The sequence below is a fragment of the Eumetopias jubatus genome, unplaced genomic scaffold (genome assembly GCF_037043125.1).
Source record: "Eumetopias jubatus isolate StellerSeaLion01/CBP00866 unplaced genomic scaffold, mEumJub1_p1.0 scaffold_1, whole genome shotgun sequence".
In the NCBI taxonomy this organism is placed as follows: Eukaryota; Metazoa; Chordata; class Mammalia; order Carnivora; family Otariidae; genus Eumetopias; species Eumetopias jubatus.
Window position 1 is genome coordinate 77,425,592 of NW_028274807.1, and position 26,070 is coordinate 77,451,661.

Sequence of the window (26,070 nt, forward strand, 5' to 3'; positions counted from 1 at the left end):
GGTCAATGAGTTAAATGCCTATCAGAGTTAGATGAATAAGGTTTTCTCTTGTCCCTAAGTGGATGAGTAGCTTGGAAAAATTTAAAAAGGCATATTGTAAGGAAAGATTAATGCAAGTATCTTAAATTATTACAAAGGAATTAGCTGTAGGTTTTCTCCTCTCTCTAGTATATATAACTTTTCACTTGTAGAGTATTAATTTTTGTTTATAACAAAGGCTGGAAATAGAGATATGTATTAGCGTGGTTAGAGACTGTGGATAAATTAAGTAACAATCAGAAATAAAGACCAAAGCTTTTAGTATTTTTGTGTGTGTGTGTGATTTCAAGGGGGGAAATGTTCATGAATTTAATAAAAATGCATCTTCCATACCACTTTCCACAAAAGAAGCCACCTGCATGTTGGATAACCAAAACGGTGTCTACATCTTCTTGCACAAGGGGCAGGAAAGTAAAATAGAGAAAGGGATAAGTGTCCTAAGTTTAAAGGAAAATAAGCCATTTTATATTTCCTTTTTTTAAAGTTACTAAGTTAAGTTAGTTTCCTGTGTTTGCAACTAAAAAAGAGAAAACTAGTAAAAATCAGTTATAGTTTGGCTGTTTAGGCACGACATTACAGATAGTGGATGATTGGATTTCAACAAGAGAACAACAGACCTAAACTCCTACTTACTGTCATCATCAGGTAAGTACTGGAAAGGGAGAAAACACTGCATGTGTGAAAAGAAAAACTTCTAACCGTCAGAGATGCTCAGGGTACGGTGTGGTGTGCCCAAGAATATGTCAGAATATGTATCACCATCTTTTGATGGTGAGAATGAGAATGAGCTATGCCCCTCTCTTGGAGGGGGTGAAAGGACATGCATTATAAATTCCTGGAGTAGCTACGAACCCTGTCATGGGGCCTAGCAGCTACTCTCTTCTGACAAGGGAAAAATATAGTCACTATATCCATAGTGATTTTTAAATACCTCATAAACCTGGAAATATGAATATTTTACTAGCTTACTTGCTTAAACAACTGCAATTGCTGATGCCTAAAACCCCTCCGAAAGGTCTCGGAGTGACACTTTACAAGAACTCTCCTGCCATCATTTTAATTGTAGACTGTCTCGTTTCTTAAATCCCTCCTTATTTTCCTGAATCCCACTCTTCTTGGAGACAGGTTGAAAAAACAAACAAACAAACAAACAAAAGACAAACCCCCCCCCCACAAAACAACATACCCACTGAGACTTGGCAACTTCACTTATGTATTGAATTAAATATGTATTAAGTATGTTTTACCTTCCTCACATGTGACCCTCTGAAAAGGGAAAATCAATGTCAATGTCAATCCTGTGAAAACTTACAAAAAGTCGAAGTGAGAGCAGAAACCAAAGATGAAAATATATCCCTAGAAATAGAAGCTTTTTCCAAACAGATTTTAAAAAAATGGACACAGAGGGCATATTTTTATCAATTATTAGCCAGAGTTCAAAAAAAATCTCAAAGCCGAATTTTAGCAAAATGCTTTACTGAGAGACCCAGACTTGTTCTTCTCAGGTTGCTTTTTTGCTTTTTATAAACATACCACAGGCCTGTGAACTGTGCTCTAGGAAGAACTCTGGCGCTGACCTACCCCCTGTAAAATACTGTGATTCAACTATTAGGATTTAATATTATGCTCATAGGCAAAATGCTGATATGTGTAAAAATTCTGGAAGGATAATAGTTTTTCCTTGCCATGAGGAAAATTACCAAGTTTCATTAGGAATAAAATAATATGCCACACCACTTAAAAATATGATTGTTTTGTTGGCCAAAATGTTTTTTTTTTTTAATTCTTAACCTAGTCTTAGAAAGATCACTTTGCATATAGCTGAGAAAAGTAGGGCAGTCATAAATGAATTTGCCAAGAACTCTATGATCTGAATCCCTGATGAAAACTCATTAAAATAAAACTGAAAGACTCTATTATCTCATTCGCTTTATGAATAAACACAATCTGGAAAATATGCCCTTATAAAGGAAGGATTTATGGATGCCATGTATATTTGACGGTAGCCTTCTTCCCTTCATATGGTCACAATTCCGTAAAGATCAGAATGCACTGATATAATTTACTTATGAAAAGTCCAAGCACAATAATATTATTAGGTAGGATGAAAAGCAGGACAGAATGTAAGAAAGGAAGGCAGGAAGAGAAAAAAGAGGAGGGAGGAAAAGAGGCGAAGAGGGAAAGAGGAAAAATTCTCACCAAACCGTGGAGCTTTAATCAGATAATTTTTTAAAGGTTTGAAATAATATGTAATATGCTGCCCAGACAACAGTCTCTTGAGAAGAGTTTCATTCTATGTATCTGTCATATAAATAACAACCTAAAATGCCCACGGTTGTACCATAATAATGACTCAGAACTCAACCTGTTCTGTCCACTATTAAATTAAGACAACAGACAAACCAAAAAGCTATGACAATTACTCAAAGTGGATATGCTGAATGGGTGGTAAAGGCTCAAATGGAAGTCTGACTTCATTATCTGACTAAAACCAGAGAAAGACCAAACATAATCACCAACAACATCCGAAACATCACTTCCTGGCATAAAAGTGTTTTCTTTAATTCAGGAATTCACAAGGTCCTTCCAAGAGACAAGGAGAAAAGAAACACTATTAGAGCACATTAAGATAAAGAGTTTACACTTCTCTGGATTTTGTTTTCCTTTTTGATGAGTGTATTTTGGAAATCTGGGAGGTGATTACTAATACTATGGACTCCCCAGTGGAGTATTCATAGTGGCGTAGAGACTCTTTAAAAATAAGGCACACATACATGTTGCTCTCCGATTGTCTCCCACGGAAGTGCCCCGAGAGAGTGATCTCAAGAAAGGGACTTCAGGCACATTCTGCAGAGGTATATCTTTTTCAGCCTACTGGTTTCCTACAGATGGCGAAAGCAGAGTATGGAACATGCTGTCATATTTCATTCATAACACACATGTACTGTAGCTCGAGGCAACAGATGGACAATCACTTGTTTAAACTACAAATGTGAAATACTAAGGTAGCATGGCAATATTTCTAGAAATGTCTATGAGAAAAAGAAACCTTTCTGAGCCAAGAGGAGTGGTGAGAGGCTGGGAGGTCACATCAGTGTTTCCTGATCTCCCTAGCAGCTGCCATAATTTCCCTGACACCCTTCAAAACTTGATGATGGAGGGATCAGGGGGCAGCCGACACAGATTTGACAAGAGAAGCCCGAACTATGTCAAATAGAAATAACACTGTTATTCCTGGCTGGTTCACATTAATAGGATTTTTACTAACGAGGAAAACTGTTGGAAGTTGTGTTCTCAGAGTCCTGTCTATATTCTATAAACCCTCTACTACAGTCCCGTTGTAAAAGTGCTCTCTTTCTTCCTCTGAACCCAAATAAAAACACTTGTTTAAATGTAGTTAGAGTTTTATATACTTTAAACATCACCATAAGCACCTTCGCAGAATCTTGCGTGGTGAGGAAACAATGATAGTGTTAATAACTCGGCTGCGTTAGTCAGCATACAGCCAATGAAGTAATTTTGATCAGAGAAGTTGCCCCTACAAAAATAATGTCAACGACAGGAAAAAGAACCCACATTTTTGAGCTGCAGAGATGTCCAGCATCTCAAAGCCTTGATGTCCCATGTTGGGACACATGACTTAGTTTTGATTTTTAAATGCAATTTTGCTTGCAAACAAGATTCCACGTTGAGTCAGTGTGAGCTGGGATCCAGACAGTGAAGAAATTTGATTTTGAAATGGTGTGCAGAGCCCATGACATAGTGGGTTTTTTTTCCTTTTCCACATCTCTCATCAACACATAATTACCAAATATTTGTGTTCTTGACAATTTTTTAACAAACTTCCTCTTATAAATTCTGATTTTTCTATTATTTTTGAATTTAAATATCAAGGCAATATACCAAAAGACAAAAGAATTACAATTGTTAAGGTTATATGATCTTTCTGTCTCTGTTATAGGCAAAATTTCATGTAACTAAAACAGTAAAGAGTGATTTGGCATTGTTTAAACCAAATGATTAATAGAAAAGACAAGAAGGCAATATAAATCATATACTTAAGAAATCCTGGAATAAAATATGTAGGATCCTTTCCTTATTATACCTTGTGAAAGAAAAGAAATCTAAATCTAAATATTTCTGCATATGTGTGTGTGCACATTCATTATTATAAAAGTATAATAGGTCTATATTAAAAAGAGATTTACTTTAAAACTCTTTGGTAAAGATACTCTGAGGTTATGTGATAAAAATGTACTATAAAGATTGAAAGCAAGCAGTATTCTGGCAAAGCCACACTGATGGGTCTGTGACAGCATTTTCTTATAACTCTCTCTCTCTTTAAAATGTTTTGGCTTGTAAACATTTTAGTTACACAAGGACTTAAATGTAACAAACAAGTAGAATGTTATTGCATTTTTATAGTATAAATATTTCATACATTTTCCTCTTTTGGCAAAATTCATAATAATATGACTGCACTTCAAGAGATAAAATCCATCTCTCAATAAATTGGGCTTTTGGCCTAAACACAATTTCCTCCAAGTACTTCATAGAAAACAAATTGCTGAAGCCATTCAAGCAAATTACATTCTCTCTCCAAATGTCTAATAGTCAGTGCTCTTTGAGGTCATCAGCATGTCTGATCTTGAATGTGGAGGACAGAAATTCAGAGATACAGTCACTATTGTATCCTAAAATTCACATGCTGCCCAAAATGAATCCCATTGTATTTCACATTAAGAAAAATATAGGACCAATGGTAAGAGTAGCAAAGTAAGGAAAGACAAAGTTTTCCAAGAAAACTTTGAAAAGTTGCAACTTCGGCGGTCACTTTGGGTGACCAAGGCAAAAGAGCCACAAATTAACTTAGATGAGCTAATGACCATAGGCTTAAGAATTTCTTACTGAAATAAAAAAAAGAAAACTGAACCATTTTTACAATCATTCCTACTAAAGTAAAATAAATGTAATTGGAATTCCTGAGGCATGGGGCGTAATTCAAAACACGCACAAATAATTTTTCATTTCTGAGTGCTAAAATTAAAAATTAAAATAAAAGACTAAAAATCGACGTTACATCTTTATGATCATGAAAAAGGTATTTGTGGACCCAGGGAAGGGTGTGCAAGGGAATGTAACTATATTTGTTATATTTGATTTCTTAAACTGGGTGTTATGTATACAGGGATTCATTATATTATTATTTATATTTTGTGTATACTTAAAATACTTCATAATTTAAAAGTATATACTTGTGGAAGATTTGAAGAAATGTTTAAGAAATCTCAATCCAAAATACTCGATTAGTTTACAAAATGGCAACCTGCCGTGACGAAGATGGGCGTCTCTTTAAAAGAAACAAGTTAGAACCCAATAGAATGGTTCTATAGTTGGCAAGCAAGCATTTCAATGCCCAGTAAGAGTTTGAATAAAGATTCCAGGCAGAGACTCTCCATATTTTTAGCTCAGAAAGGCAATTTTTTTTTCAGCGATTGTCTTTGAAAGTGTGGTATAAATGTCACATCGATGATAAGAAAACATCTCCCGTGATATGCAATTTGAGTTGTGGAGGGATTATGGGAGTGATGAAACTGTGGTTTCACAGTTTTTTCAAGCTTTCCTGTCTTTTTAAAGTAAATTAAACAAAACTCTACAGTTTTATTTTCTGTGCTCTGATTTGCAGTTGTCAGGCAAAAAGGACCCGGGCCTGGGGGGCAAAAAAAAAAAAAAAAAAGGAAGACTAGGAATAGTTCTTTACAACTGTCTGCTCCGGAGAAAACTCAACTTTGGTAGTTGTGTTTGGATATTATTAAAAAAAAATAAAACAAAACAAAACAAAATACAACCAGGGCAATATTTCTGAGATGAAAAGTGGGACAGTATTGGAAATGCTATGTTCCAGAGAAAACAAAGTTTGTCTGAATTATGATGTCTAGGTGGCATGGAAAAGGGAAATCTTAAGATGGTATTGTGGGATAATAATAGGCTTTTCAAAATACCCCCAAAATGCTTTTTTCCCAGCATATCCCACCTGTAATTCCTTCAGGAAAAAAAAAAGCAAACTTTGGATCTCTCTCACCAATTACTATTTTCAAATGAGCCCTGACCACTGGTCACTAGAGATTTTGAATTTCCAATCAAATTTGGTTGCAAATTAAATTTGGGCTTGTTTTAACCTATGTAATTTATAGCTTAAATTCTTTGTAGCCTAACGTATACATGGTACACTTTTTTTTTTACCCCCAAGGGGCATGACCAGTTTAGAGCAACAGAAAGATGTACTTTTCAATACACAGAAAAAGAATGGCTATCTTTTCTGATCACAGGCCACGTGGAACTGATAGAATAGACCCTTCAAGCCTAAAAGCACCTGTGAGTTGGCCGACTCACCCAGGAAAAACTGTGTGACAGCAAATACCACACTAAAAAAAGCCATTCAACCAGATGAAAAGTGAGACAAACATAGGGATTAAAAGTTACAGGAATGCAGAAGTGAATGGGATGGAGTATAATCCGTGCAAAAATGTGGAAGTCCTTGGGAACAAAGGCCCATCAAGGTCCTACATGATTAAATGTGAAATGTGTATTTGGTGAAAACTTAAAAAAAAAAAAAAATCTCATCATCTATGTGCTTCTAAAGAAAGGTTAATATTAGATGAAGAACAGAGACCATCCCGCGGCTTGACTGCCTTTCCTGCATTTTCCCATTTCTTTTCTTATCTTTTTCTTGTGTTTCCTCTTCTCAGCACCACCCACTAACCAGCTAAGCAGGCGACTGAATTTAAAGGTCGGTGCTGGCCTTGGCGGTGAGCACCCTGATGCGGGCAGAGTTGCAGGTCTTGCAGAGGATGTGTCCGTCCAGAGGGTAGCAGCCTTGGTTATCTCCTTCGGACAGGAGACCACCACAATCCTGGAGAAACAGAAAGGATGTCAGTGAAACTGGAAACTACAGATGTGAGGACTGCATTCCTTAGCTTTCTGTTTGAGGCCTCCATAACGTGGCCCCTTACTACAGGGTAAAATGATCCCCCTCAGGTTACTTCATAGGAGAAGAACCCAAGGCTCTGGGGCCCCAAGTAGTAGTTTTGTTCTCTCACCCAAGCAACAAAAACAGCAAGAACAAGAGACAACAAAACAAGAGGAGATCCCTAACCGCTCAGTCATCTTTACCCTTTATTATGAGTCTAAGGATCTCTCAAAAGGAAAACACAGGCGCAGGGACAGAATTCCTTGGCCGTTTCGGGGCAGAAGCAGGGCTGTAGAGTGCCTCCTTCCAAGCAGAAGGGCCAGCCCTGGGCTCTGCAACCTGGCTCCAAGTGTAGTGGGAAAACAAAACCCTAAAGTGTGTTGGGAGTACTGGTTTGTGTTCTGGAGGAGACAGTGTGGTGCAGAGGAATGTGTTGGATGGGGAGACGGCCCCTCCCAGGGCACCCCTTAGCTCTGCCCCGGTGTCACGGAAAAGAGTTCCTGCATGTCCTACCTCACCAAGCTGTTGGGAGGATCAAAGAGGAAACTGGATGTGAATGTACTTTGAAACAAATGCAGGCAGCTACAGAGCTGGAAAGGATCAAAGGAACGAACTACTGTCAAAAGCACCTCCGCAGCTCCATTTTTGGAAAGTGTCATGTAACCGCCAAATACTGGCCCTTACCTTTGGAGGAAATGGAAGTTTCTTTGGAAAAGAAAAATACAGGACTTCATCTGGCGGTGTGTGGCCCTTGCTCACTTCAGCAGAAACTCGTCTAAAAGCCCACCACCGCCGCATGCCCTGCTTCTGCTGTCGACTAAGACAGTAAGGAGGTCGCTGGGGCTCATGCCTGCATTTGACTAACAGTGAAGGGCACGGCCAGAAAGGTTAGGGCCTACAACACTACACCCACCAACAGCAGCAGGAACCCAGACTCCCCGGAGCTGGCTTTGTTTGCCAAAACGAGCAAGCAGATATTCTGCCACTCTAGAGGCATTCCAGACACTGCATGATGGCATTAAATGAACTCTTCTCATTGCGGTAGAGAAAGGGAAATTTCAAAAACGCCATGGCCGTAAGCATTGAATGAGCTGAGCTCTACGGTCACCTGGGCACCATGAAGAGCCTGGAGTCAACCAGTGTTGGCACCATCAATGCCTTGACTCTAAGAACCCAAAGGGGCCACCTGGGGCATCCAGCACACCCTCCTGGTTTATAGAGATGGGGAGGTGAGGAGCAGAGGGGGAAGTGATTTCTCCAGTGTCCTGCAGCGTCTGAGGTACGACTAGAATGACGGTCTGTCCCCTTCTAATTCAGTGCTCCTCCCATGCTATAGCATGGTTTCGTAAACAAAAAAACTTCACAGGACTTTAAAGCAAACCTAATTTGTACTGCTCTCATTTCATCTGGAAGGAGAAAAGGCACCTTTCATGCAACTCTGGGCACAAACCATTAAAAGTCAAAGCCTATCAGTATGCATAGCAAGTGTGTGAGCAATGTTGGGAAGCTTTTCTTCTTTAAGCCTCAGTTTCTCCATCTGTAAAATGACCTCGAAGGCATCTATTAGCTCTTTCACACTTATGATTCAGGTCAGTTTTAAGGCTGGAGGTGGTTGTTCCTCTGTAGTCATAAAATCTGGTGTAAAAGCTGGTAGTTTATTATCTTTTCTCATGTTAAGGACCCAGAGAGAGAGGTCACTTGGGCTCTAGGGGAAAACAAAGGACCCCACATCAACCAGGTGGTGGGTTTCAGCTAGAGCAATGCGTGGAATGAATGGAGTCCCAGAGAGCCAGGGGCGGCCCCGTCCCCGGTGTCCTGGGAAGATCACCCAGGGGGACTAGATGAACCAATGTGTGAGGGTGTGGTGGTAAGGCAGTTTATACTCTTCTTCCCAGAGAGAAGAGGGAGCTGGTAAGTCCTGTCCTCGGGAAAGCTAGTAGAAAACAAGAAAATGGCTTCAAAGGGGGTTCTCTGGGTAACTGGAAGCAGAATAAGAAAACATTTTAAAATCACTTTTTGAACGTAGTGCCCTTTTGATACGGATTATGGGAAGGACTTCTGCCTTTTGCTGTAGAAATGACTACATGTCCCTTGGGCAAGAAGTCTTCCTTGTCACTTCCAGCCTGGATTAGAGGCCACTTGTGTGTGTTCACAGAGCGCCTGTGCATACCTCCCTGGAGCCCTTAGCAGCCGCCTGACCGCCCATCTTATGTGCTCAGTCGGTGCTGTTAACTCAACCAATCTCCATGACTTGGAGCATCAAGTTCCCACCCCTCTGAGAGGTGTAAGACTCAGTGTAACAATAATAAGAATAGTAACAAGAATACCATTTGTCCCTAATGTAGCACTTCGTGATTTACAATGTCCTTTAATATACAGTTTTGCATTTTGGTCCCTCAGCCAAATTTGGGGAGGTTCATAAGAATCTGAGTCCTTTTCACAGGTGGGGGAATTGAGACTGAGTGGTAAAGTGACTTCTCCAGTGTCACTAGCATTAAATGAAGGCCTAAGATCTAAAACCCAAGTTCTGTGAACACAGGCACCAGGGGGCATTCCCAGATTGATTAATTGCTGTGTTTGAGAAAACCTGGCTCTGTTAGGCCTTTCAGTGCCTGTCATGCACTGACAGGGGGTGGGGGCGCTGACCACAGACCTCACAGCGGTAGCAATGAACATGGAAATCACGATCCAGAGCCACAATCCGGACAGTCTCCTCCTGGCCTGGGGCCGGCATGATAGGCTCCTTGCACACAGAACATCGAGGGGCAAATTTCCTGCAAATGGATACATAGGTCTGGTTAGATGCTGAGGATGGACACTGACAAAATGGGAGAGACCCAGAAGTGGAAAGAAAAGGAGTCAGCCCAGGGTCAGGACGTTTGCTCCGGCATCTTGTGTGACCTTGAGCAAGCCACTTTCCTTCTCTGGGTCTGCTTTCTCAGCTGTAAAATAATTAGACTTGGTGACTGTTGGGGTCCTTCTAGACCATGAACGTTGTGATCTTTGGTGAGGTGGGGAGTTAGTGTGTGTATTGCTTATGCATAAAGAGCATCTAGGAGCTATTGGCCACTTGATATGTGGCATGAAGTTCGCTGGTGGAGAGACTGCAAACATAGACCCTCGGGTAGGGCAGGGTCCTGGGGGCCCTTACTTGTTTCCTTCGCTTCACTTTGTCTTGCTTGACTTTTGCTCCTAGACTTTTGTATGTGCTCCCTGGGCCCCCCACAAATATTCTGAGGTTGGTAACTGTGTCACTCCCACTTATTAGAGCCTCTTTCTCTGAAACTGAGCTCTAGGAATTAACACAAGAAACCTCAGCCACATATCTTGTCAAAACAGTAGAGGTTAGTGAGTTTAAATACACCAAACTTTACACCAAACTCACTACGACCAAGTCTGCACTTCCTAAGTTTCAGTTGTGTTAAACTCTGGTTTGAAAAGAACAAAAGTTCAAAAGCTAGAGGGTCTTAGCACGTCCAAAAGGTGTGGACACTTATGCGTGTAGATAGGCATATACGTACGTGTGCTTTTGAAGTTAACTGTTGGTGAGGAATTTTAATATTTCCTGATCTCTTACTATTCCTTAATATGACCGATGGCTCTAAAATTTGTTTCTCATAACAGATTAAGAGGCTGCAAATACAGGCTGTGCATTCATCTGCATCTCCTGGAAATTAGGGGTGGCATTTGGGAAGGTGTGAAATGAGACATGATTTGAAACGGCCATGGATAAAAACTGAAGAGATGGGAAAAAAAAAAAAAAAAGGACAAACAGACTGTGTGAGTTGGTTTTTTTCATGGTAATGGTTTTGAGATTAATGACATTAAAATTTATCTATTTGTAGTGAGACTGAAAAAGAAATAATGATAGTAATCTAATACTTTGCAGAGCACTTTATGGTTGTCAAAGCATTTTTACATACATTATACTCGATATGTACATATTAATTTTCTTGGCAGCACCCAAAAGGCATCTGTGTGGCTGCAATCTAAATAAATATGAATTAAGCAGCAGATCAATTGATTGCTATGAAAGAAAAATTAAAAGGATCATGGTACAACTGCAGCAGTAATCAGAGTTGTTATAATTGGCATTTTATGCGAGAAGTTTACACTCAGTGGTAAAAAAAAAAAAAAAACTGCTTTGGACTACCTGATTATTTTTGAATCTGGGTCATCAGCAGTGAAATAAGCAGGCTTCTGGAATCCAGTGCAAAATTTCCTTTCCCCCAGCCCATCGAGACCATAAACTCAGTGAGGTCAGAAGTATGTCTTGCCCGTCATTGAACTGTGAGCTTGCCCTTCTTTCCTCAACTACAATTACTTACTTCTTTAGGATAAAATATCTTTCACTGAATTTGCCTATTTTAGTAGTAATTATTTGCACATCTTTGGGGACCACTAAACTGAGCTTCCAGCTGGCAGGTTTTGCTCAATCTCCGAACCTCCAGAAACAACTGTGACTGGGGCAGACAGCAGAATTTTAGGCTATATCTAACGAAATGAAGTGTTTGCCATGTTGCTCTAATAAAAAGATGTTACTTGAACCTTTCCGTTCAATCTCAAGGTCCTTCCTCTTTGGAAAGGCGTAAATTGTATTCTTGCTGAGTAATGATTCCTTCCTACCAATTGGCCTCATTTCCATGATATGGGAAAAAACAAAGTGAAGAGACAGGAAGTGGTTTCCACAGTCCCTACAGTGTTCCTTGGCCGGCATTTTGAAGACTGTTCTAAATCCCAGGTGGTCAGTTTCAAGGCTCAGCTCACTAAGCAGACAATAATAATAATAATAATAAAATAAATTTGAGAAAAAAACACTTTTGATGGTTCAAACGGCTACCATATATTGTGTGCTTATTACGTGCCAAGCCTTGTTAAGCACTGTGCACTTGACCTCATTTTTCACTGACAGCAACATTATGAAGAAATAGTTTTTATCATTTCTGTTCACAGCCACAGGAACCAAGGCTCAGAGAGGGCCGGTCTTCATCATCTTTGTCCTGGCACATTTCTGGCAATCAGCAAATGGGTGCTGATTAGACAAATAAGTGGACGAGCATAATATCTCCAATAAGAAAGCACAGATAGTGAAATAAAGGCTCAATGCAATGAAAGGGTCAGTTAAATAAGCTGGCTTTTCTGAGCTCACTGTCCTGGCACTGGGAAAACAGAAATAAACTAGGACTCCAGCAGTCAGAATTGTGAGGGAGTTCTATATATTTCTGCATTTGGTCTATTAGCTGAGATACATAGATCCTGTCATGTTGCAAAAATGGTTGAAGGTGGTAAGGGTAAAACTCTGTGTGTGTGTGTATATTCTTTATTACTAATCAGGCTATGGTTAAGTATTAGCTATACCTGATTTACAAAACCCTACAGAACATAGAGAAAGAGATATAAATTTAAACAGGGGAGAGGGAGGGGTTGAGGTCAGGGAAGTGTTCTCAGAGGAGGTGGTAAATGAGTTGGGGCTTGAAAGATGGTTATTTAGGTGAAAGGCGAAAGTGTGTGTGTGTGTTTTGATGAGGGTGGATACAGTCAGTTTGCCAGGGAACTAGTTTGAGCAGTCATCTGCAATAACATGGGAAAAGAGTTGGTACCTAATAGGATGGAGGACTTGGGCCAACCTTGACTGAAGGTGGTTATGCAGGGGATGGCCCATTTACAAGGCCTTAAAAATAGTATTTGGGAAACTTATTACTCAAAGTGCAGTCCAAAACCACTGGGGAGCTTGTCAGAAATGCAGAATTGTAGGTCCCACCTCAGACCTACTGAATTAGGAATTTGCAGCTTAACAAGATCCCTAGGTGACTTGTAAGCACATTAACATTTGGGAAGCACTGGTTTAGAAGACAGGATGCTAAGCAGGCGAGATGAATCCCTTGTCATGGGCCTTCTGTATCTCACAGTAACTTCCATTCCCAGGCTGCTCTAGTTACAGCCGAGCAAATCTTCCATGAATGTAGAGAAGCCCTTCCTCACTTCATGCCCTTCTTGATTTCCTGAGTTGTTCCTGCTGTCAGGAATCTCCATTTCTCACTTAAAATACTCTTCAAATTCTGCTTCCAGAAGCCTCCCCAGATCTCAGGGCCAAGTAATCTCCTCTGACTTGACACCTCAAGCCTTGGCCTCTGCCTGTCTTATCGTGTCTGGACCCTTCTGCCTGATACCACACATACTCTGTGCTGATTCTCCCCCTCCTCCTGGCAAGCTCCTCGCTGACGGGCTTTTCTCTCTGTGTCTGTGCATTTTCTACCCCTGCAGTTTCTCTCCTTGTATCTCTCTCCTTTAGCACTGAGCACACAGAGGGCTCTCTGTAGACGTGGTGGAATTGAACTGAAAGGTGTTTCCTAAAAGCTCATTGAGGGAGACCAAGAACAAGGCCCCCCAAAATAGTCTGCAGAAGGAGGCTGTATCCCCCCATGTACCCTCTCGTTAGCCTGGCAGTGCCCACCCTGGGTGGGGCTTTTAGCTGTTTTGTGTTCCAGTACTTTCAAAGCTCAGAAATAGAGTTCTGTAAAATGTATCTCTTATTGTCCTTTGGGAAATGGTGAAAAGACCAAAAAGCTTCCCCCCTCCACATACCTGCCAATCATGCAGACAACATTATTTAAAAAAAAAATAATTTGTGCTTTAACATGTCATTGAATTGGTGGTGGTGGTGGGGCAGGGAGGCGGAGCTGGGGCTTGGAGATGGCTCTTCCCTTTTAGCTGCTAAGACTGCTTGTCTGGAGTGTTGAGACCCACACACTTACGTCACCGGTCCCAAGTCTCTAATTATGCTCCTCACTCTTAGAAATGAAAGATAAATGGCAGAGATAGAAACTTCCATTTGTCAGAATTGATTTCCTGTTTTAATTGGGGGGTGTAATAGATCAGTCTTTTCCAAGCAACAGAAACATGTGTGCTTGGATTACATCTACCAGTCCTCCTTGGATTAGGGTACGTCGAAGAAAGGAGAGAAACCGTGACAGAAACACACTCCCCATCGGTATCTTTTCACTTCCCTTAAATAGATGCAGGTTTTTTTTTTCATGTGTAATTATAAGCTAAAAATGTCAATAACATGTACAATTTATGCTGTGACTGCCCTTTCAAAGTGAGCCCTTACTTGTCTAATTCAGGTTGAGAATTCCTGCCGCTGTTTTTTGTTTTTGTTTTTTAATTCATTCAGCCTCACGTCTTTTGGTGAGGTTTTCACTTTCTTTGCTACTTGGAAAGTGGTCAGGAAATTCACTTTTAAAATAGTGGAGTCTCAGGTCCCCAAACTGCCTGTGGCAAGTTCCTCCTGATTGCTGACAATCAACAGAGTGGTGAAAATTAACCCAGAAAACTGCACATCTAGAGGTCATAAAATGGAGACCCAAACTGGGGAGCCACATGAGCTTTATCTCTGTGAGAACTTTGGACTGTCCTCAAAGACCCAGACTGCCCAGCAAGCAAGCCAGAAAGCCTCTGTGCCTACTACTTACAGATCATCGCTACAGCTTTCGTATGGTTCCCAAATATACGCAACAAATGTCATCAACCAATTCACCAACTAAGAAAGGGGCCAAATAAAAAGAAGCAAAAGACAAAACTGTACAATTTTCATGAAAACAGTAGCTATAACAGGGGAAAGAGGGCCCGATGAATGAGAAAACTGAATGAGGACACATTTTTTCCCAGGCCCATGAGTAAGTGGTCTTGACCTTGAGACTCTACTTTCTAATCTTCCTCAAAAGACTGCACAAGACTGCATTCATTAAGGTTATTAGAAAGTGTCCTGAGGAAAAGAAGGCTTGGGTAGGGAAACAGGTTATGGGAGGATGTGAATATGTTGCTAATGACATGAAGCAGACCTGGAATGTGAGAGGCTTGTATTAGGAAGAGGGAGTGGATTTTTCTGTGTCCATCTCCATCTCCCTGTGACCTCCTCTCTGAAGATGGGCAAAGATGTAGAGGTCAGCTCTAGAGAGAACCTTGGGCCGTCACACCTGCGGAGCTTTAAGACAGGCTCTGTTCTAATGACCAGACTGAAAAGCTCAGAGCCATTGAGCAATTTGTCCACTGTAATATATCTTGTTCATGTATAGGTCAGGGAAGGCTACTCCCGGATTCTTCTTCTTTCCAATACACATATTCTGCAGCTGAGTCAACTTTCTCAGTATCAGAGCCACACAAAGATGTGACTGATCAAGCAGAAGCCAGACTGAAGGACCAGCTGGATTAACTGATACCCATTCCTGCATTAGAGGAGGGGATAAACAAGCTTCTTAAGGTCCCACCAAATCCTGAGATTCTACAGCTCTTAGAAGAATGCGTGGCCCAGATAGCAGGCAGTGAGAACAGACTCCAGGAGGACTGGCAGGCTCGAGGGAATAGTGTAGACTGCCTACTTGTGGAAGTCCTCAATGCAGTGAATGAGACCACCAGCGTCCACGGTGAATGGGATCCCATCAAGGCTGCGGTGGCACATCACACAGGTAAAGCAGTGAGGATGATAGGCCTTCCCGGTGGCTCGCAGAATCCGCTCCATGATGGGCTTGGAGCACACACTGCACTGCTCCAGGGTATTCTGGGGAGGGAAAGAAACATACCAGTGTTAGTTTGGGACTTGCAGAGCTCCATGTATTTAGTCCCTTACAGCACGACCAGCACCTTACAGACACATTGGCTCGTGTGCCTATCACAGTACTTGGAAGAAGGTAGAGTGCGTATCAAGGAAACACATGAAATAGATCATGTGTCTTTTCTAAATCTACCCAGGTAGGTGGTGGCAAATCTAAGATTTAGAACACATGTCTTCTGACTTCTCTCCCTTTTCTACCACTATTGCAGGGTTGATGGCAAACATTTCTGTTAAGGCACATAGAGAAGACATTTCTGGTCCTGTTGCAGCAGTTCAGTTCTGCTGTCATAGGGTGAAAGCAGTTGTAAACAGTACTAAGTAGATGGGCATGACTGTATTCCAATAAAACTTAATTTACAAAAGCAGGCTGGATTTAGCTCACAGCTGTAGTTTTTTGACCACTGAACTACACACCCCAGGTTCTCCACTGGAAGAACACTTCACTATTCTAAAACTTGATTAGTCATCAAAAACCTGGTAGGGTCACCAAGGACCTTAAGATTTTAGAGTGGTCTGCCTGACGATGGAGACACGCAGAACGTGCCGGGTGTAGAGCCCAACCAGAGCTCAGCACAATCAATGAGCCTTCTGATTCTTTTAAGCCTTGATTCGAATACCACCTCCAAGTTTAGTGTTGTGAACTCTTGGTAGAAATGTTGAATGTAGAAGGGTTCTAGTTTTGAGAAATGAATTACGGAAGTCAGTTTTTCTGGCTTTAAAAATATGTTGAACTTTAAAAATGAAAAACAAAAACCCTCCTGCAAAAGGATACCATATATTGAGTCAGGACGCAGATAGACTGATAAAATTAGCTATTAACTTTCCATCCTTCCCTAGAATCCCATGCTGTCTTACCAAACAACTATGTTTCACGTGTAACATGCTATATTCCAAATGAAAGGTCTGGACTGATGCAGAGTTTACAATCTAGAATAAACCTGGGATGGGGATCTGATTAGAAAGATGCAGAACTGGAATTGCCCTCTTACCATGAGAACCTTTAAATGGCCATGACGTAAGAAATGCCTATAGGTGGATAACTAGTGTGCTGATGTCTCAACCACAGCAGCAGTCTGATTGGCTTCCTTGTCTGCATCTCTCCTCCTGTAACACTTCCCTATCCCCAAAGTGACTTCTGGTTTTCTTTCTAAAACACAGATGTGACCAAGGAACTTCACTGCTAGCAAAAACTTCTATGGCTCTACAATGTGAAAAGACCTAATTCCTCACTTGACATTCAACCTCCTTTTCTAGGGTCAGATTTCCCTAATGCCTCAGACTGTTCACTCTTATTCAAACCTATAAGAGACTTCCATACTTCTGTGCACTGGCTAATGCCTAGTATGAATTTTGACCTTTCAAGGTACAGGTCGGAAGGCAACTCTCCAGTGAAGCCTTGCTGCATGCCTTCAGTTGCAGTGAACTCCTTCTTTCTCTACCCCTCCCAAGTACTTAATTAACATTGCTTATAGCACTTACAATGTCCACTGTATTGAAATTATTTGTGGGATGCCTGGGTGGCTCAGTCACTTAAGCATCTGCCTTTGGCTTACGTCATGATCCCAGGGTGCTGGGATCCTGCATCGGGCCCCTTGCTTCTCCCTCTGCCTGCCGCTCCCCCTGCTTGTGCTTGCTCTCTCTCTGACAAATAAACAAAGTCCTAAAAAAGTTATTTGCACATTTGTGCAAACTAATTTCTTTAGCGAAAGGGTCATGTCTTTTTTTTAAAGTTTTAAATTTTAATTCCAGTGCAGTTACCATAGTGTTATATTAGTTTCAGGTGTACAGTAGAGTGATTCAATGATTCTATATATCACAATGATTCAAAAATCACAATGATTCTATATATCACACAGTGCTCATCATGATAAGTGTACTCTTAATCCCCTTCACCTATTTCACCCATCCCCTACCCACCTCCCCTCTGGTAGCCATCAGTCCGTTCTCTGTAGTTAAGAGTCTGTTTCTTGGTTTCTCACTCTCTTTTTCCCCTTGGCTCATTTGCTTTGATTCTTAAATTCCACATATGAGTGACATCATATGGTATTCGTTATTCTTTGACTGTCTTCTTTTGCTTAGCATTATACATTCTAGCTTCATCCATGTTGTTACAAATGGCAAGATTTCATTCTTTTTAGTGGCTGAGTAATATTCCATTGTGTATATACACACCACATCGTCTTCATCCATTCATCTATTGATGGACATTTGGGGTGCTTCCATAATTTGGCCGCTGTAAATAATGCTGCAATAAACAGATGGAATCATGTATCCTTTCAAACTGGTGTTTTTGTATTTTTTGAGTAGAAACTCAGTAGTGCGATACTGGATCTCAGGATAGTTCTACTTTTAACTTTTTGAGGAACCTCCCTACTATTTTCCATAGTGGCTGCACCAGTTTGCATTCCAACCAATAATACACAAGCATCCCTTATTCTCCAAATCTTTGCCAACGCTTGTTGTTTCTTGCGTTTTTGATTTTTAGCCATTCTGATAATAGTTTAGATTTGCATTGTCCTGACGGTAAGTGATACTGAGCATCTTTTCTGTCAGCCATCTGGATGTCTTTGAAGAAATGTCTGTTCTTGCCTTCTGCCCATTTATTAATTGGATTGTGTGTGTGTGTGTGTGTGTGTGTGTGTGTGTGTGTGCGCTGAGTTGTATACATTATATATTTTGGATACTAACCCTTTATTGGATATGTCACTTGCAAATATCGTCTCATGTTTAGTTGGTTGTCTTTTAGTTTTGTTGTTTCCTTCACTGTGCAGAAGCTTTTTATTTTGATATAGTCCCAGGAGTTTATTTTTGCTTTTATTTCCTTGCCTCAGGAGACACATCTAGAAAAGATGTTGCTATGGCCAATATCAGAGAAATTACTGCCTGTGCTCTCTTCTAGGATTTTTACGGTTTCAGATCTCACATTTAGGTCATTAATCCATTTTGTGTATGGTGTAAGAAAGTGGTCTAGTTTCATTCTTTTGCATGTAGCAGTTTTCCCAATACCATTTATTTGAAGAGACTTTTTCCCATTGCACATTCTTGCCTTTTTATCAAAGATTAATTGACCATGTAATTGTGGCTTTGTTTCTGGGCTTTCTATCCTGTTTCACTGATCTGTGTGTCTATTTTTGTGCCAGTACCATACTGTTTTGATTACTACAGCTTTGTAGTATAACTTGAAATCTGGAACTGTGATACCTTCAACTTTGTTTTTTCTTTTTCAAGATTGTTGTGGCTGTTCGGGGTCTTTTGTGGTTCCACACAAATTTTAGGATTTTTTATTCTAGTTCTGTGGAAAATGCTGTTGGTATTTTGATAGGGATTGCATTAAATCTGTAGATCGCTTCGGGTACTATGGACATTTTAACAATATTTGTTTTTTCAATCCATGAGCATGGAATATCTTTCCATTTGTGTTATCTTAAGTTTCTTTCATCAATGATGTATAGTTTTCAGAGTACAGGTTTTTTATCTCCTTGGTTAAGTTTGTTACAATACCTAGTAAATATGAAAAATAATTTCATTATTTTTGGTGTAATTGTAAATGGGATTGCTTTCTTAATTTCTCTTTCTGTTGCTTCATTATTATTATATAGAAATACAATGGATTTCTGGATATTGATTTTGTATTCTGTGACCTTACGGAATTTATTTTTTCAATTCCAGCAGTTTTTTTGGTGGAGTCTTCAGGGCTTTCTATATGTAGTACCATGTCATCTGCAAGTAATCAAAGTTTTACTTCTTCCTTACCAATTTGGAGGCTTTTTCTTTCTCTTGTCTGAGTGCTGTGGCTAGAACTTCTAGTACTATGTTGAATAAAAGTGGCGAGAGTAGACATTGTAGTCTTGTTCCTGATCTTAGGAGAAAACTCAGTTTTTTTACCATTGAGTATGATGTTAGCTATGGGTTTTTCATCTATGGCCTTTATTACGTTGAGGTATATTCCCTCCAAGTCTATTTTGTCAGGTTTTTATCATGAATGTTGTACTTTACCAAATGCTTTTTCTGCATCTATTAAAATGACCATATAGTTTTTAACCTTTCTCTTGTTGATGTGATGTATCACACTGATTGATTTGCGAATACTGAACCACGCTTGAAAACCAGGACTAAATCCCACTTGATCATAGTGAATGATTTTTTTTCATATATTGTTGGATTCGGTTTGCTAATGTTTTGTGGAAGACTTTTGCATCTGTGTTCATCAGTGATATTGGTCTGTAGTTCCTTTTTTTTTTTTTTTTTTTTGGTGGTGTCTTAATCTGGTTTTGGTATCAGGGTAATGCAGGCCTCAGAGACCATGTCTTAAGAAGGTATTTTGCGGTCTCATACTATACCCAGTATACTACCTGGAATAAAACTAAACCGAGGATGAATGTATACAAAAAGAATGAATGAAGGAAAATTGTTTACATCCTACTTAGGCGTTATTGGACTGGTCTGATTCTCCTGACTCTGAAATCCATCCCCAAATGAATTGGTAAATTCATCACCATCCTCTCCTCAAAGCTGTGGTTGCTGGAGGTTCTGAAATTGCTTAGTATGCCTCTGGTCACAGTCTAAACTCATGGAAACTATTAACCTATTTCCCCCCATTTTGAAGTGGTGAAATTAAAATAGCAGAAGAACATAAGATGAAAGTCTGGAGAAAATGATGCTCTGGACAATGAGGGCCCTGCTTTTTTTCTATCCTGGTGATCTGAGCTGATGTGGCTGCAAACTGTCTTCCTAGGGCTTGTGTTTTGCTCTTTGTGGGTTTTAACTTTTTTTTAAAGGCAGCTCTGTAATGGAGTTGAACAAACCAGAAAATGCTTGACAAGAGAATGTTTTTGTTTGCACTGAGGCTTGGCTGCAAGATTTAGCCCATTTACTCAAAACCAGTAGCACCATATAAGGTTGAGTCAGTTTCTAAGGAAAGACTTTATGGTCTGTGGAATCACTGTTTAAAGGACAGGTAATCTGAACATTTATGCTACAAAGGAAAAACAGTGCAAAATATGCCTAAAGTGAGATTACTATAATATGCCCACAAATCAGAAAATGAAGGTTCTAAGAATATGGCTGACTAGAAGCTTGGGCTAGCACATGGTAGAGGAGGACATATGAAACATCTCTAGCCAGCTCCCTTTACTGAACTTCTCTCCTTTCAGTCTCTAGCTGGTCCACTAGGAGCCGTAGACACACCTTCTCTTTGAGGAAGGGTAAAGACTCTTATGAAGCTTACCATGTTAAGTGTAGTTACCATCTGTCACCATACAAAGCTATTACAGTATTTTTGACTCTGTTCCCTGGATTGTACTTTTCATCTCCATGACTTACTCATTTTATAATTGGAAGTTTGAATCATTATGTTGTACACATGAAACTAACATAACATTGTAGATCAGCTATACTTAATAATAATAATAATAATAATCCAAAGGTTACAAACATAGTGATTTGAATGGGCACATGCACCCCAATGTAGCAATGTCCACAACAGCCAAAATACGGAAAGAACCCAAATGTCCATCGACAGATGAATGGATAAAGAAGATGTGGTATACACACACACACACACACACACACACACACACACACACACACACACACACACGTATATACGTACACATATATGTATATGTGTATATACATATATACATATATACAATGGAATATTACTCAGCCCTCAAAAAGAATGAATCTTGCCATTTGCAATGATGTGGATGGAACTACAGTGTATTATGCTGAGCAAAAGAAGTCAGAGAAAGACAAATACCACATGATCTCACTCATATGTGGAATTTAAGAAACAAAACAGATGAACATAGGGGAAGGGAAGGAAAAATAAAGTGAGATGAAATCAGAGAGGGAGACAAACCATAGAGACTTTTAACTCTAGGAAACAAACTGAGAGTTGCTGGAGGGGAGGGGGGTTAAGGGGTTGGGGTAACTGGGAGATAGGCATTAAGGAGGGCATGTGATGTAATGAGCACTGGGTGTTATATACAACTGGTGAATCACTAAATTCTACCCCTGAAACAAATAATACGCTGTATATTAACTAAATTGAATTTAAAGATTTATTTATTTATTTTTTACAGAAGAAAGAGAGAGAGAGAGAGAGAGAGAGGAAAGAGAGCAAGTGAGGGTAGGGGCAGAGGGAGAGAATCTCAAGCAGACTCCCTGCTGGGTGTGCAGCTGGACGTGGGATGCGGGGCTTGATCCCACGACCCATAAGATCATGACCTGAGCCAAAACCAAGAGCTGGGATACTTAACTGACTAAACCACCCAGGCGCACCTAAATTGAATTTAAAAAAAAAAAGGATGCACTCAAATAAATAAATAAATAAATAAATAAATAAATAATTAAATAACTAGTAAAGGACTTTTACAATGTTAGAGCGGAGGGAATAAGGAGTTCCTCTAGTCTAGGCCTCTGATTTCACAGGTGAAAAACAGACCCAGAGCACTAATACAGTTGGACGCTGAGTCATGGAATTCATTAGGGACAGAGGAGAGACTAACACCCCAGGTTCTTGTAACTCCCTAATTAAGATATGGATCTGATGAATTAATCGTGTTACCATAGGGAGGGAAAGTTTCTATATGAAGAATATGGACTGTTCCTCTGGCTTTGTTAACATCCACTGCATGGGTACTTGGGTAAATTTTTTCTTCTTTCTAGACCACAGTTTTCTCAACTGTAAAACAATGATTAATTCTAACTCAACACTTTTATTGCTCTGTGATAGATCAGAATTAACAACAGTGGGGAAAGGGCAATGTTTCCATTACTAGAGGTATACTAGAAACAACTGGGTAATTTCTCCTCTGAGGTTTGAAAGGAGGGTTCATGTGTTAGAAACCTGGATTGTATAATCTTTACTATGTCTTAACCACTTGAAATTCCAGAAATTACTAGTGGTAGAATTTCAAGCATGGCAGAGGAAGATCTTTGTGTCTTCTTATAGAAGGTTATTTTAAAACCAGACCAAAAGATGCCCTCTTTGCATAAACACAAGGCTTTTCTAAAGTCACTTAAGATGAAATGGCTAATAAATAAAATAGTTTTTAAGGAAATAGAAAAATAAATAAGTCTCCAAGCAAATAAGTGAAAGAAGGGCATCTCTAAGTATGCCTACTCAAACGCATCTTGTGTGTGGAGTAGGGGTATCATGGCGGGGGGTTAGGAAGGAAGAATGTACTCCAGCATAAGAATCACCCAGATCAGTAGAGTGTTTCATGACCTGGCTCTGGATCCAACTCAGCTGCTCTTTCCTATGGACCCCACCTTCCAGTTGCCACTCTGAGCTCTCTGCCAACTCTTTAATAAGCTATGTTCTTTCACAAGCCCAGAATAGCTCATATCCTTCTTGGCCTAAAGAATACCTATTCATTCTTTAAAGTTAAGCTCAAATGTCACCTCTTCTGCAAAACACTTCTAATTCTCCCTCTGCTGTACCCCTAGCAAAATAAGTCACTTCCTCTACTCCCATAGGATTATATGATGCTTTTCTAATGACACTGATATAATGTACTTGATTTCATGATTTGCATCAACCTCAGGTACCAAACCCCACTCTGGCTGCATGGAGCCATAGTCCTAGGTAGAGCTTCCTAGGAAATAGATTCTGAAACCGAGATTTGCACATGGGAAGTTATGGAAGAGTGTCTTCGAGATCAGCACCTGTGGGAGAGTATAGGAAGCCCCTGGGCAGAGGGAGAAGCTGGACCATGATGCAGTCACAGCAAAGGCATCTGATAGTTCCCTGGAGAACTCCGGAGCTGGGATGGTTCTGCACATTTGTCTTTCCTTGACGCTAGCGAGTAGGGCCTTTACATCCCCTGCATCTACCAGTTAATGCATACAGGAGGCTCTCAAGGAAGAGGAGTGATCTTGGGTGAAGAGGTTCCCTTTAACTGAGAGTAATTACCAGAGAAGGAACTCCACTACAAACGGTTGGTGGGGGGAAGGAAAGCCTCAGTCCTAAAGAAGGATCTGAGCACTGGGCTACTGCCTCCACACTATAACCATCCTTGCCCAGGACCTATATAGTTCCTGACACAGGGTCAGCAACTGCTGACCGGCTGTGAAGCGCCTTACAGCTGAAGCTGAACAAAGAGTCTAGATTTCTTTTCTTTTTCAAGAATTCTAAGCACTGTTTTGAGGATTTTTTTTTTTTTTTTTTTTTAGAATCTACAGAAAATGTCTTAGGCAGTTACTCCAACGAAGGTACGGTCAAAGGGAGATGTGAGAGTAGCAGAAAAAACAAGAAAGCTACCAAAAGGCACAGCTTATAAACTTTGCTGAAGTGATGGCAATACAATTATGATTAAAAGCAAAAAGTTAAGTGAAAATAAAAATAAAGTCACAAACAAATCTCGTACACGAAACTCCCAAATGTAACTGTTTTTAAATTAGAGATACAATCTGGTTGTATCTTTTCTATCCTTGGGTACTGTATAAATAACTTCTCTAATTCACAGGCAGAAGAGCTAGAAGAATCATCTGAATATAAATGAAGCATATAGGTAACAGAAGGATTAACTACTAGTTAGACGATAGGGAAAATAGTTCTAAAATTTACATATTGCCTAGGTGTGTCTGCATTTTCAATGGTGAGTATTTTAAATCAAGGCACATAAGTATTTGAAGATTCAGAAGACTATGAAGTGTTGCCATTTAGAAATGTTAAAATTTTCATTTCATAAAATTAAAATGTGACCTTATATTCAATCTTTATTGTTTTTTTAGGTACAAAAGCAGTTTTGAAACAGAAAAGACTTGGAAAAAATGAGGGTGACATCTCATTTCTAGATACACTTTTGGTCTTGTTGGGATAAGAATAACAAGGAAAAAAGAAGAGTCTGAAGATATTAGGCCTTTAAGATCTTTAGAGGTGACGCTTGTCCAGGAGTCTCAACTCCCCTCTCTTGCCTGCCTCTCCCATAATCCTTCGCTCAAGGCAACAGTTAACCAGGGAAGCACATCCACAACAGTCCCAAATCACTTCTGGATGAAGAGCATGAAAGGATGGTGCCTGTCAGGGTGGGGGAGGGCGAGAGGGTGGTGTCCATACGTACAGTTTAATAAAAACCATGATTCTAGTCCAACTACCAGATTCCAGACACTAAGACGCAGAGAGGGGAAGCACACCTAGTAGCAGATTTGGAGTTAAGAATATTGGTGTCCTAATTCTCCTTCCAGTGGCTAGTCCCCTGCCCCAACACACTATACCTATTTCATATTTCAGACGACATGCTCCATATCACAAACATAAGGCATTCAGGTGGGCTACTCACAAGTTAACCCGCCTATAAATAAAGAGAGGAAATATGTCGAGATCCTAACACAGTTTGTCTACTGTCAATTTCACTGGTTCCCACAGGGTAAGATAGAAAACTCACCGTTGCATCCCCAGCATCTACAGCAGTATCCTTGCATAAAATTGCTGTTCCCCAAATACTGGTTAGATGATGAATTAATAAACTCTGGATATGTACATAAAAGAAAAGGATTTTATTTAACCATGCAAAACAATTCTCTAGTCCAGAGCTTCTTAATAGGCAGGCTAAGACAGAGGGTGCTTCGCTGGCTTCCGGGGTACCACATTTAGGAGGGGTAGAGGGGGACAGAGGTTTCCATAGTTCCTGAGTGGTCACCTTGGGTCAGGTCACTGATTCCAGTATGCTAACTGAATGACATCCTTTCCCACATGGGTCATGATGTGGAAGGTTGTGAAGCACAGCTGAAGTGTTGGTGTTCCCAATGGAATAGCGGTGTGGTACAGTAAGGCGAGAAGAGGGCTGTGACTCAGCACACCTCCACGGAAATGCTGGAGTGACATTACTGAAACTCAAAGAATTATATTCCCTACCTTAATTTTGTACTTTAAATTTTTTCTTGATGTTGATAACCAAGAAGACTTCCCAAATGATGGCAGTACTTTTGGGTTTCCCAGTAGATGAAGACATCATTTTACCTTGGTAGTTCTCCTAATGTACTATGGTACAACGCCTCCCTACGGTTCTGCCTCCCAGTGAGGCACACATTTCTTATTAAAAGGTTTTTCACTTTCCAAGTGTCCTTCACCTATACATATATCTTTTTTTTAAGATTTATTTATTTATTTTGGGGGGGCGCACAAGTGGGAGGGGCAGAGGGAGAAGGAGATTCTCAAGTAGACTCCACGTGGAGTATGGAGCCCGATGTGGGGTTTGATCTCACGACCCTGAGATCATAACCTGGACTGAAGACAAGAGTCGGACCCTTAACTGACTGAGCCACCCAGGCACCCCACCTATATCTATATTTTAATCTAAATCTGTATCTGTATCTCTTTGTATCTATATCTAATATGCGCTTTGAAACAGATGGAAAACAATAATGCTAAGACCAGTGTCATCCGATGCCTATGACTGTGATTTTTGAATCAGAATCAAAATTCCTATTCTGTAGATGA

The 26,070-nt window shown here is 40.2% G+C and overlaps 1 protein-coding gene across 3 annotated transcripts in view; it reads right to left on the reverse strand.

Annotated features, from left to right (window-relative positions):
* Nucleotides 1-4,083: 4,083 nt before the first annotated feature.
* Nucleotides 4,084-26,070, reverse strand: part of LPP (LIM domain containing preferred translocation partner in lipoma) — a 653,705-nt gene continuing 631,718 nt past the window's right edge. For all 3 annotated transcript variants that reach the window (XM_028101192.2, XM_088025061.1, XM_088025065.1), the window contains 3 exons: nucleotides 15,388-15,566; nucleotides 9,663-9,783; nucleotides 4,084-6,952 (listed from right to left, as the gene is read on the reverse strand). In XM_028101192.2, the coding sequence (XP_027956993.1) occupies nucleotides 6,824-6,952; nucleotides 9,663-9,783; nucleotides 15,388-15,566 (429 nt within the window). In that variant the 3' untranslated portion in view covers nucleotides 4,084-6,823. The remainder of the gene's footprint in view (nucleotides 6,953-9,662; nucleotides 9,784-15,387; nucleotides 15,567-26,070) is intronic.